The following is a 12,335-nucleotide window of genomic DNA, read 5'->3' as shown; positions in this document are numbered from 1 at the left end:
CTGTTTGTGGGCTTTAGAAAGAATCCCTTGAGGTAGGCATACTGTGCTGCCAAAAAAAAGTACCAAGGGTTTTTCTTTAAGGCCAAAATATAAATAAAATATTTTTAATACACTTCAGTTTTTTTTTCCTAAGAGTTTTATTAGCATATAAACATATAGAAGCCACTCCACCTTTTTTATGCCATTTTACTTACAATGTATTCCCAATACAGTCAGCTACCTGTGTTCCTAACATGAAGAAACTTACAACTGTATGTAACTACAATACAAAGCACATTATATATAATCAGAGGTATTATTATTCATTTGTTTCACTTTTCAGCCAGTAGGATGATAAAATATAAAACTAACTGCCCAAGGCTTAATATGTAAAACAAACAAACCAAACATGTGACCCTAAAGGATACCTAGCAAAATAAAGCATTCTTGAAAAGCCATCTTAAAGCTTAAAGTAGGTATGTCAGCAATTTTTGTCAACAGTCTGAATATATGCAAGGATGTTCACAAAATCCAAAATTCAGTCTTTTGTGAAAGTATGAGTTGCTTGCAGCTTACATACATCCTCGTGACTGTTCCATTTCCAGGGCAGTACATACCACTGATGCAACAGGTAGTTAATAGTTTCACGAATAAAACAATTTTCTAGTGTTTATATTCTGTTTCACAGAACACGTTAACATTGCAAATTGCCTGTTAAAAGGACTGTGAAAATCTTTCAACACACGACAAATAACAACTAAAAAGTATATTATTGGTACACACAATAGTGTGTTAAATATCAAAAGAATTTGGGTTAACTTTTCATGACTAGTTAAACATTTAATGTAGCCTCAATAGTAAAGGACCCTTACATAGTGTTGGATCAAACAGAAGCATTTTTATAAATAAGAATAAGCCTAATGCTGTGTCTCGGTTGGCCGAGAGAGGGCTCTAGAGTGCTCTAGAGGGCTCTAGAGTGCTCTAGCTCTTGCGTTTACATCAGAACTACATCACAGAGAGCTCTCTCCCGTCTCACTTCATCTACATGTGTGGAAAACAGAGTGGATGAGAGCAAGCCTAAATCACACTCTTTGATGCCTGTGTCGAAGTTGCTTAATAGCAGATTGAGGTTTTTACACGATAAAATTGAAAATAAACATTTTGAAGCTACAACTTTTACTTCAGTTGTCTTCGATTTCACAGAAAAAAGATTACAACCATTCTTAAAACTTCAGCTTGACTAAATTGGGTATTTTTCCATATTAGCGACTTCTGCCTATATAAAAAAAAAAGGACACCCGAAAAGTGTTAAATTTCATTTCTACAAACCGATGTGTTGGTTGTGATGAGATCGGAGTGCAAGATTGTGAGAGGTTAATTATCTGCAAAAGTTTTACAGCTTAAATGCTGCATTCATGTATGTACATCATTAACACCATATTTGTTTTCATTTTGGTTCTAGTTGAGTCAAATGTGGTCATATATTAATCATGGAAATGGTTTTACACATTGTTTTTTTTCAGTTTTGTGCATGATTGTAACTATAAGAAAAAATTATTTACAGTTATTTTCACTTGAATAAGTTATAATTTGTACTACCTATACATATGTTTACCATAATTGCCGATTTGTGTTGTCCATGATTATTTGAAAAAGTATTTTGACCCACCTAGTGGGAGGGAGATCAGAATCATCAAACTGAATTCGTTGTTCGCATATCATTTGGCTTGATGTTTTTTAAAGTGAAAGCATCATTCGTAGTGAATTCCATCAGTGCTGCATTGTATTTTCCTGATATAAGAATAGTTTGTGTTTCTATGAGTATAGCGTGATTTGACGCAGAACATACATTGGTATGGACTGCGAGCTCTAATGACGTTGGTTATCTCATGGGATTCATGTTTCATCGAAGGTTCTAGACAATTGGGAACATCTGAATTTTTCTGTTCACAGCGAAAAATATGTACACATCCATCCTCGGTTGATTGTTCAAAGTTTTACTTGTTTTTATTAGTAATATCCAGATTCAGTGTATTTGATCCTGATGGCATGATCCTATATACATAGATCATGTTGTATGTGATGATTTTTGTTTTAATTTAGTACATCAACGATTCTGTGCTTTTGAACCTACTAGCATGATTCTGTATAGGCCTACAATGATTCTGTAGTAAATAATCCTTGATGTTTTAATTTATTTAGCATGTCAAAAATCCTGTGCATTTGATCCTAGTGGAATGATATAGTAAAAGTTTGGGTCTGCTTAAAATGGGTTTATAGTCAGTTGAAAATGAGTAAATACTGCATTCACTTCAACAACATTGCTATAGCTATGTTGATAATTTTGGAATCACTATTTTAATAGCTTTTATCCCACAATTTCCTTTGACTTCATGACCCTGCCCACTAGCAAATTTCTCAGAATCCAGTAGGAATTTCAAAACAATATTTTAAGGCTAACTACAGGAACATCTTAAGCCGTAATTACAATAGTCCGTGGCCTCCCTCCTTCTTTATCACTCATCAATCACATCACCTGCAGCCAGTCAGATGCCCCCAAAAGATTCCACTAATCCATTCGTCAAAGCTTGGTAACTTCATACATTTGATGGATGGACAGATTAAATAAATCTCCAAAATACTAAAAAGGATTTTGCATGTTAAATTTTATTATATTATGTTTGGAGCTATGTTTAACTGTTTAGCTGCTCACATATTAATTTTTTTTACATATGTTAGAACACGTTTGAAAGGTGATTTTTGGTACGAAAATCGTCAAAGTCACAGAAGAGTAATTAATTACTCATGGTGACTTTGAATAAGTTAATCTAGAAATTTACCCTCAATTTCTAGGTTAACCAGTAAGAGAACTCATTTTCTAACTGAAAAGAATGTGATTGCAAGAGAGAATGAGACTGGCTAACAAAAGCACATAACAGTTTTAAAGTTTCAAGGCCTAGAAATAAACATGGAAAAGGTTCATAGATGCATGCGAGAGAGAAGTAGCTTACCGAAGGATCCCGCTCCACCACGACTATGTTCAGGCCATAGCGAGTTCTCTGCTGCAGCCAGTACGCTATGGATGACCCGATTACACCTCCACCTATAATAACAACATCACAGTGATTTGGGATTGCAGGTGTTTCCTTCTTCACTCCAAACGTCGTCTTAACATCGTCTCCCCAGCTTCCCAATGTCCTCTTCACAGGGGTCTCCGGCGGCGGAGGCGTGCTGGTTTGGGAATCTGACAAACTCCTGATTATCGAACAGTTGAAAATACATTTCGACTGCCTACATAACTTCAGCACTGCACCTCTCATGTTTCTGCAACTGTTGGAAACCGTAACCAACTAACAACTGCGCCTGTTTAATTAATCTCGCAGCTGAAAAATAAATATTGATGACAAAAGATTAAAAACAAATAAAACATTGTCAGACTTAAAAAAAAAAAGTAACTTCTTTTCATAAGCAGATTACACAACACAATCTACGTAAACATAAGGTCAAAGTTTATCAGGGGTCAAGGATCCTGTTATATACATGTGTCACTACCCAGTCGCCAATTGTCAAAGGCCAAAGTTTACTGTCCAGGAGGTCTCCGTATAATCATGTAAACACAGGCCGGCAAGGCCAGAGTCAAAGATTAACCGGGACCCTATTCTTGACCATGTCAGAATAATTTAGCTAGAGGAATGACCAAAATCAGATAGAGATGTGCTAAACCCTATTCTTGAACACTCACTAGCAGAATTAAGTATTGGAATGACTTCACAAAATGACGGAATTATTCCACCACCTCCTTTGATGGCGGAATCGCAAATCCTCTAGAATTTGAGTTTTTTTTCCCTTCAGAACTTCAATTAGTTGAAAAGGGAAGCTCCATTCTGGTTATGAAATTCTTAAATTTTGTGTGGATGGTTGGTTAAGTTAGGTTAGCTTCATTTAAATTTTGAAAAATAGTGTGTAGGGCTAAGCAATAACTTATTCATCTCATTATGTGATGTCTATTCAGATAAAAATACATGATTTGATACTGCAGGTAGGCCTATTGCTGATTTGCAGGTTCTAGATTTAAATTTTATTTAAACATAAAATAAATAAAATGTTATTTAAATAAACTCATATGGGATGGTTATAAGAATATTTACAAAAAACTGCATTTAAAATTGCAACATGTGTCTTTCCAACATATAAAATGTGTGTGTTCATAAGAAATAGCTTGTAAATGAACAACAATTTAAGGATATTACATTTATTTCAGTGATTGGCCATGTCAAACAGTTTCTTAAATATTAACGAAAAGTTATACCTATATGAAATTTTTGGTTACCTTCTTAACATTTTACCTACATGAAAATTATGGAAAATTTTGCTGTATAAAAACTTGAGATGTATTTGCTAATTGTCTTTTATGTTAAGTACTATTACATCATTTCCTTATAATGTAGTTCATTTTTCACACAAAATATTGCAAACATGTGTCATGTTTTGATTAGACAAAACTATAGTGGTAGGCTTATAGGCTATCCATATTTATTCATAAAAAAAACTATAAGTACCTATTCTGGGTGTACCTAATCTATTCACTCCAAATGAAACTAATTATATTTAATAATTTTGCTCAATTACAGCTGATTGTAAAAATAAAGGTTATCCTTATTACAAACCTATCCTACATTCCTACCACGCAGGTAGACATATGTGGAAAATAACCATGAATACAACACACACCAATAAAAACCCACACTAACAATATTAAATAAACAATATGATAGAAAAAAATAGTTACTGAAAGAAGATTTTTTGATAAATACAAAGATTGTTTCCCAGAAGCCCCTACTACAAACAATTTCTAATTTTCTTCCAAAATAATTGCCAAGAAATTGTCCATAGAAGTCATAATTTTGTAATGTCTTGTAATGATTATAAAAATTAATGTACAGATTCATAATTTTTTTTTGAACCTACAAACACCACATAAAATTTATTTTTACCTTTTATTTAGTACACACAAACATTGATATGAGTTGGAGCCAAATAAGCAGAAACTATAGATAAAAAAAAAGTGTATTATTAAGTAATAGAAGTGTTTTAAAATTGAACTCAAACATATGAATTTGTAAATATTTATGTAACAAGAAATAAAGTTGACTTGCATTACAAGATAATATTTTTCCCTGCAATAAAACATAATTTTTTTCATAAAAGTCAAAATAAATCTCTGTTTCTCTAACGTAACTTTAAAACTAATTTTAAAATTTAATTATGCATTTATACAACTCCACATTCATCAACAAGAGACAGAGATGAATAATCGAGAAATTTGTTAAATTGTGTTGTAAAAACACTGAGAGAACGAGAGACAAGGAGTACATAAAGTATAAGTAAGAGTTGTAACTCAACGTTAATACGAGAGAACCTTATCGAGCTAATTTGTTTGCCGAACATACCCGAAGTAGATGCTACCATACTGCCAACTTGGAAACTCATGTTAACAAAATTTTTATATCATCAAGTTGGTAGATATGCATTTTTATTGTATTATATGGCTCTGGTGCAGCCAGTTAATGTTTTGATTGTATTCCAACAAATGGTTTTACAGTGGCCCATTCTTTTTCCTTACATGACCTATACCTACGTTTGAATTGTTTTTACTTTCAAGAGCCAATAGAGTTATCTTTGATACAAGATAACATACTTCAGCAACAAATGAAGCAGAATCTCCAATGGCATTAACACACAATGTTTGAAGATTGAACTTAGTTGCAAAGTGTTTACACAAACCGCCTATTGCATCACATTCACATTTGCCATGCCCTGTAACACAAAAAAATAATTTTTTTTCCCAACAGTTTTGAATATTTTTAAATAGTTCATATAGTGGAAACCTATTTTTGAAATGTCCAGCCACCCCATCTGTAATGTACACTATTGAACTCAAAAGTTCTAACTGGCAAAATTTTGAAATTTCCTGTTTTATAATCTCTAAAGCACCGAGAACGTGAGCCGAGTTGTGAGCTGTATCATCAGATACAACAAAACTTTTTATTTCCGCACCAGAATATGCAACACAGCTAAACAGTGAAAGCTGATCAGTTTGCCAATGGTTAGTTTTGATTTCATCAGGCAATACAACCGACCAGTTGTCAAAATCAAAATGTAAAACAAGAGCATTATTTTGTTGGACAGAACTTCTTGCTTCAGCTATTCCTCCCCTTTGTATTTTCCTAATATAACTGTGAGGAATAGCTTCCTTACATGTCTTACATGTTTCAGAAAATTATTTACCAATACAGTTTTTTTTATAAGGTCACCATGTTCGCAAATCGCAAATGTAACTTCTTCCCCTTCATCCAAGCCAAAATTTTCAACAGTTAATGTTTCTGTGCCAGGGCAGTCACCATACTCCTCCAGACAGCAATCTTCATTCCTCGTTTCATCACACAAACACTTCAGCACAAGATATTCTTCCTCAATTTTGTTATTTGTTATATTTCAAAGAGCTACACAGATTAGTTGCAAGTTACTGCAGTAAATACAAGAGGACGTAAAAGAGCATATAATGAAAGTTAAGTTATTTCATATTTGCATGATTTTTTTTGGCGCTAATCCGTACAATACAGATTTACCCTGTTCCAAATAAAAAACAGTGTCATTAAGGTGTAACATTAATTTTTTGTATCTTTTGGGACACACTTCTATAATGCAAACTTGCATTATTATTGTAAAAGTAATTAAAACACATAATATTGATGTTTTCAACATAATATGTAATTATTTAAATTTGCTCAATATTGATTTTCGTTTGTTAATTCATGTTCAGTACCTGTGATACTAGTTCACTTGTTTAGTGACAACTAATGGACATTATTATTATAAAAGTATTTTAACAAAATAACACTCAGTAATGTTTACCTAAGTATTAGACAAACTCTGTTCTGTTTCTTTTGTTCCCTTTGCTTATTCTTTGTCAGTACCTTTGTTTACTTTGAGTTGCTTGTAGAACCAATGATAGGCACTTGGAATAGCCTTGCTATTGCACAAATCTAGAAGATCTGACTTCTTTTCCTTCGAAACCCCAGGTGGGCACTTATAAAGTGGTGAGAGAACTATTTTACTTACTGGTTTGGTTCGTGTCATGCGTTTGTCAATTTTGAATTCCATGTAATCATCTTGTTTGTACGAATACTTGTAGAAAACAGAGTTGGGAGAGCTTTTCCTGATATACAAACACTTTAACATCGTTCCATTTAACCTTCTGGTTCGATGTGGAAATTTTAAAGTTATTTCCTATGTCGACAGAAACAGCTAGCCAGTCTATGATATCTGATGTGTCAATCTCCTTAACAATGTACTGTTTTTTTGTTGCGATTCATTACAGCCATTTGAGCAAGAGTAGCGAACTGGCTTGGGATACATATCGGACTGTTTTTAATTACTTTTTTCATCTGCCCTTCAATTGTTGAATGCATTGAGTCCCCTTCGTTTTGCGTATGGCCGACGATGAGATAAGTGTGCGTAATTGATGGAATATTCAAAATTTTTACAGCATAAACATACATAGCAATCAATATTTTATTCTGAGCACAACAATTATCAGAATAAAAAATAACTTTTTTTCCCTTGGCATCTATCTTCCAAATAATTGTACACAAAAGTTGCAATTTCAGCAGCACCTCATTTTGCAACACCCTCATGCCAGACATTACCATATCCTTGTTTTCTGGTTGCATCATAAATTGTAAAATTAAAGACATTTAATTTCCTCTTGTAGAAATAAGCTGATATTCTTCCTCGAGGTAACCATATGACTGCTTGTAGGTCAAACATGGCTACAGCAGTTTCCGAGTCTTGCTGGACACTTTGCTCTTTATCTAAGCGCTTTTGATTCCTAGCTAATTCTTTTTCTTCCAAATGATTTGTTAATTCTTGTTTCATTACATTACAGCCTGCTCTTCTGGGGAACTGTTTTCATACCTGTAACAAAAAAGGCACTGATCTTTTATTGGTATGTGAAATCCAATATTGAATTGAGTGTTGAATACTTGTTCATATTTCCACTTCTTAGCGTGAGGTTTACATGTTTGGTTACAAAGTTCTTTGTAAAGTCTGTACATTTGTGAGATATCTAATTCACCATCTATAAATTCCTTTTGAGTGTCAGACCTACGATAATGTGACTCCTGTTGCTTAAACATATTTATATGATCTCGAATACCCTGAACAATTTCTGAGTCAATCTTTTCTTGGTGGTTATGCTTTATACGACCATCTTCTTTGATCACTCCAGAGGAAGATGTATGTCTTTATTTTGACAGTAGTCAAGAAAGTAGAGCTTATGGCAAACGTGTCTCAGAACATTTTTTTACAAACTCTAATTTTCACACCATTTACAAAAAAACTTACATCAAGTCATGCACTCCTATTGCACAAATCTTTCAAAGATAATACGCCATTTACAACACTGTATGCATAATTTGATGTTCTATTTGAATCATGTTTCTTGTAACAATATTTTGGTTTTATTTCTATCATCAACTTTGAACGAAGTCCCTCTTACGGTTGACGTCAGCAATTGACCAGAATTCTTTATTGAGTTTTTGTCTGTCGCTATCTGATAATTTTTCACAACACTTTAATCTACACTTATCATCACATCTCTTTCCTACACATTTTTCTGGCACCTCTCTCCCAGATTTGGTCGTAGGCTATATGATTCCCCTTTATTAACTTTTAATTTTGGTAAATATGTAGTTTAGCGGTATTTGCGAAAAAAAAAAAACTTTTATTCTATGCTCTTTAACTTCCTCTTTTCATTAAACCCGGCAGAGATAAGAAATTCCCAATACTTTAGGAGATATTGAATTTTTTAATTTCATCACAATACCTGTGCATTCATGCGGCCACTATTGTTTCTTGTTTACTAGTATGATTTTTTTTTCACAACGTAGGTGAACGACTACATCATTTTCTACTAATGGCAAAGGAATTGTACCCGCCTCTAACTTGGGTGAGTTATTAACGTTTCAAATTTTAATGTTTTATTTGTTATTTGGATATTGTTGCGCAAGTAATAAGTAAAAAAAAAAAAAAAAAAAAAAAATATGTGAGTTCCTACTGTTCATCCTTTGCCCCGGTTTGTTTGGTCAGGTCAGTTACATTATAAATACTTTAAAACTAAACAACCATTAAAATTAATTCACATTATTTTTAATGTCCGCTTAGTTTGAAAGTATTTATAATGTAACTAACCTAACCTAATCGACCATTTTAATTAATTACGCATTCACGAACACACTGCAAAATAAAAAAAATTCAGCGGTCGAATGATTGCACAGGTCTTGTAAGTATTTGGAATTTCTTATCTCTGCCGGGTTTAAAGAAAAGAGGAAGTTAAAGAGCATATAATAAAAGTATTTTCGGATTTTTAACATTTTTTTTCTCGCAAATACCGCTACTCTACATATTTACCCATATTTTTTTTTATTACTACTCTTTCCACTCTCTTCAACGTTTCATCTTCAATACTTAATTCTTGCAATGTTAAGTCCTGACTCATAACCCATAATTTCGTTGCCCACAGTGTCTTTGGTAACAATAATTTCTGTCGGTATACCATCTACTCCACTTCCTTTTTTCAATGATTCTATGTCCAAAGTATGTCCTGGCTCAAACTCCACAACTTCATTGCAGGCGATTCATTGTTAGAAGGCCTAACTGGTTTTGCAAACGTAATCACTTCAACGGCACATTGTGTATCAAATAATACCGGGGCACATAATATGACATTAACAGAAAGTGTTGGTGAACTGCACGATGCAACAACAAACGGCTGAAAATTACCTGAAATTGGTGCTGCGTAGTCTGAAGCAACCAAACTTGATTTAGTCGGTTCAATGTTTTCCTCAGTATTTGCAGCGTTTGAACGTACTGACGTTCGGCAATGACTTGACCCATCACTCTTATTAATTAATTAATTAATAATTTTACACCTGCAATTGGGCTTCCGCCCGGTGGCAAGGAGTTCCCACCCCCAACTACCCTCACTCCTCCCCCCTCTGGAGCCTCCTTCGTAAGTCCTTCCCTCCTCCCAGATCCAGTGTCCTCCCCTCAAGTTCGTTCCACTCTCGCCCCGTCCTCACAAGGAATACCTGTCTTCCTCTCTCTGTCCGTCTCCATTCTCTCTGAATCTTCCACTCATGATCCCTCCTTCCTCGATACAGCCCTCTGTGCAACCTAGCTCCCAGCTTTCCCCAGCCCCCCTCCCCCCCACGAATTACCTTATTCATTCTCACCAGCCTTTCCACCTTCCTCCTTTCTTGCAGTGTGTCCCACCCCAGCTCCTTCATCATCACCGATGGTCTGTGAGTTTCCCCCATCCTGCCTTCGCCTTCCCTTCTCCTCCACATATTTGTTACCCATCTCGCTGCCTTGCGCTGCACCCTCTCCAACTCCTCAATTTCCTTCTCCACATAGGGGTCCCACACCGCCGCGGCATACTCCAACACTGGCCATACCAATGTCACGTACGCCTTTTCCTTTACATTCCTACCTGTCCCTTTCAGTGTCCTGCTAAGCAGCCCTAACCCCATTCTGCCCTTCGTCACCACCTTCTTGACCTGCTTTCCCCACCCCAAGTCGCTCTGCAGGATTACTCCCAGGTATTTATACTCCTCAGCTTCCTGGATCACCTGTCCCTTCCAGCAGTACACTTTTCCCTCCACCCTTCTCTTCCTCGTGAACCTCACCACCTTTGTTTTCCCTACGTTTATACCCATTTCGTTTTCCCTCGACCAGCACTCCAGTTTCTGCAAGTCCTCTGCCAGGTGCGCCCCTTCCCCCACAGTTTCATAGAGCACACAATCGTCTGCAAACAACCGCAGCCTACTTTTAAACCCCTCCCCTACATCATTCATCATGATCAGGAAGAGCAGGGGTCCCATGACACTGCCTTGTGGTACCCCTGACATCACATTTCCCTCTTCTGACCATTCCTTACCCACTCTCACTCGCTGGATCCTGTCCCTCAAGAAGTCCCCTGTCCAATTTACCACCCTCCTGTCCTCTATCAACCCCTCCACCTTTTCCATCACCCTCCTGTGCGGCACCCTGTCAAACGCTTTCTCAAAGTCTATAAAAATAGCGTCTACCTGCTTTCCCTCATCCACTGCCTCCACCAAGTCCTCCAGCAGCCCCGCCATCTGCGTTTCACAGGAGTAACCCCTCCGGAAGCCGTGCTGCCTCTCATCCATCCAGTCCCTTTCCTCCACCCTTTCTACTATATAACCAAATACTGTAGAGGGAGAATACAGGACAGCTCTATACTAATAGCACAGCCGCGCGGGCGAAGAGCGTCAGCGCTGCTACCTAGCGGCTCGGCGTGATAACAGCACCCACGGCCATGCATTCCAAGCCTAAAATGTATTAAATTCAACTCGTCATTGCACCTAGACTAACCAACAGATTCTTTTGAAAAAAATTGTGTTGACCCTCGTATTCTTTGCGGCCATGCAGATGTTAATTTATTCGCTAAAAAGTTAGGTGCTTTCGATGTAAAAAATAGTTAACAATGAACAGCATATTTTCAAGGAAAATTGAAGTAAAAATTTTCAAGGCATTACATTGCTAATCATCGTTCATTTAGGGAATTATCTAATGAATTAATTAAATTATCCAAATTTTTTAACCACTAAATACTATTGATTTGCTATCGTTCAAAAGCCTATTGGTTAAAAGTTTTTTTTATGAATATGTGCAATATAATGAGTACAGTTGTTCATATAGTGTATAATACGTATATAATAATTATATGTACAGTTAACAGAGATTTGAGCACGATATTATGAAATTAAATAACATGGACATTTAAATAATATTGAAAATTAAAGGGAGATGAAAAAATACATAATAATTTCAGTATGACATAAATATGTAGAAGTACATAGCGTTTGACACAATGTAAATAAACAATATAATCCTTAAATTAGAACTTACAATTGCACTATCTTAAGCTACCATAAATATTAAATATGTATTAATACCTCATTACTTTAAAATAATAATATTTAAATAAATGCATTATTACAATGGTACCAGAGCTAGAACAAGTTTTACAAGATTCACTTCCATTGTAAATGAAAAAGGCAAATAATATACAAGAGACGAATATGCTTGTAAAATTTTATCCAGCTGTACCTAAATAGGTAGCAAAAAGTTTATTTTCCCCGATCATATCTTATAACCTAGAGGTGGGTCGAAAAGTATCATCCTGATACTTTGTTACTGATACGCGCCTGTATCAGGAATGGCAAACGAGTACACTTGAAAAGTATCAGAGACTTTAGTATCAGTTCAAA

General features: G+C 35.4%; 1 protein-coding gene across 8 annotated transcripts in view; it reads right to left on the bottom strand.

Annotated features, from left to right (window-relative positions):
* LOC134537832 (FAD-dependent oxidoreductase domain-containing protein 1-like) overlaps positions 1-12,335 on the bottom strand; it is a 53,868-nt gene that overhangs the window by 39,914 nt on the left and 1,619 nt on the right. For 5 of the 8 annotated variants that reach the window (XM_063378690.1, XM_063378688.1, XM_063378686.1 and 2 more), the window contains exon 2: positions 2,991-3,082. Coding sequence is in view for 6 of the 8 variants with exons in the window: in XM_063378688.1 (XP_063234758.1) it covers positions 2,991-3,082 (92 nt within the window). In the remaining 2 variants the exon portion in view is untranslated. Of the gene's footprint in view, positions 1-2,990; positions 4,942-12,174; positions 12,253-12,335 lie in introns of those variants that run through there. The other 3 variants (XM_063378687.1, XM_063378685.1, XM_063378683.1) reach the window with 3 other exon arrangements.

Source organism: Bacillus rossius, chromosome 12 (genome assembly GCF_032445375.1).
Source record: "Bacillus rossius redtenbacheri isolate Brsri chromosome 12, Brsri_v3, whole genome shotgun sequence".
Taxonomy (NCBI): Eukaryota; Metazoa; Arthropoda; class Insecta; order Phasmatodea; family Bacillidae; genus Bacillus; species Bacillus rossius.
Note: the sequence above shows the minus strand (reverse complement) of the source record. Positions and strands in the feature narration are given on the sequence as shown.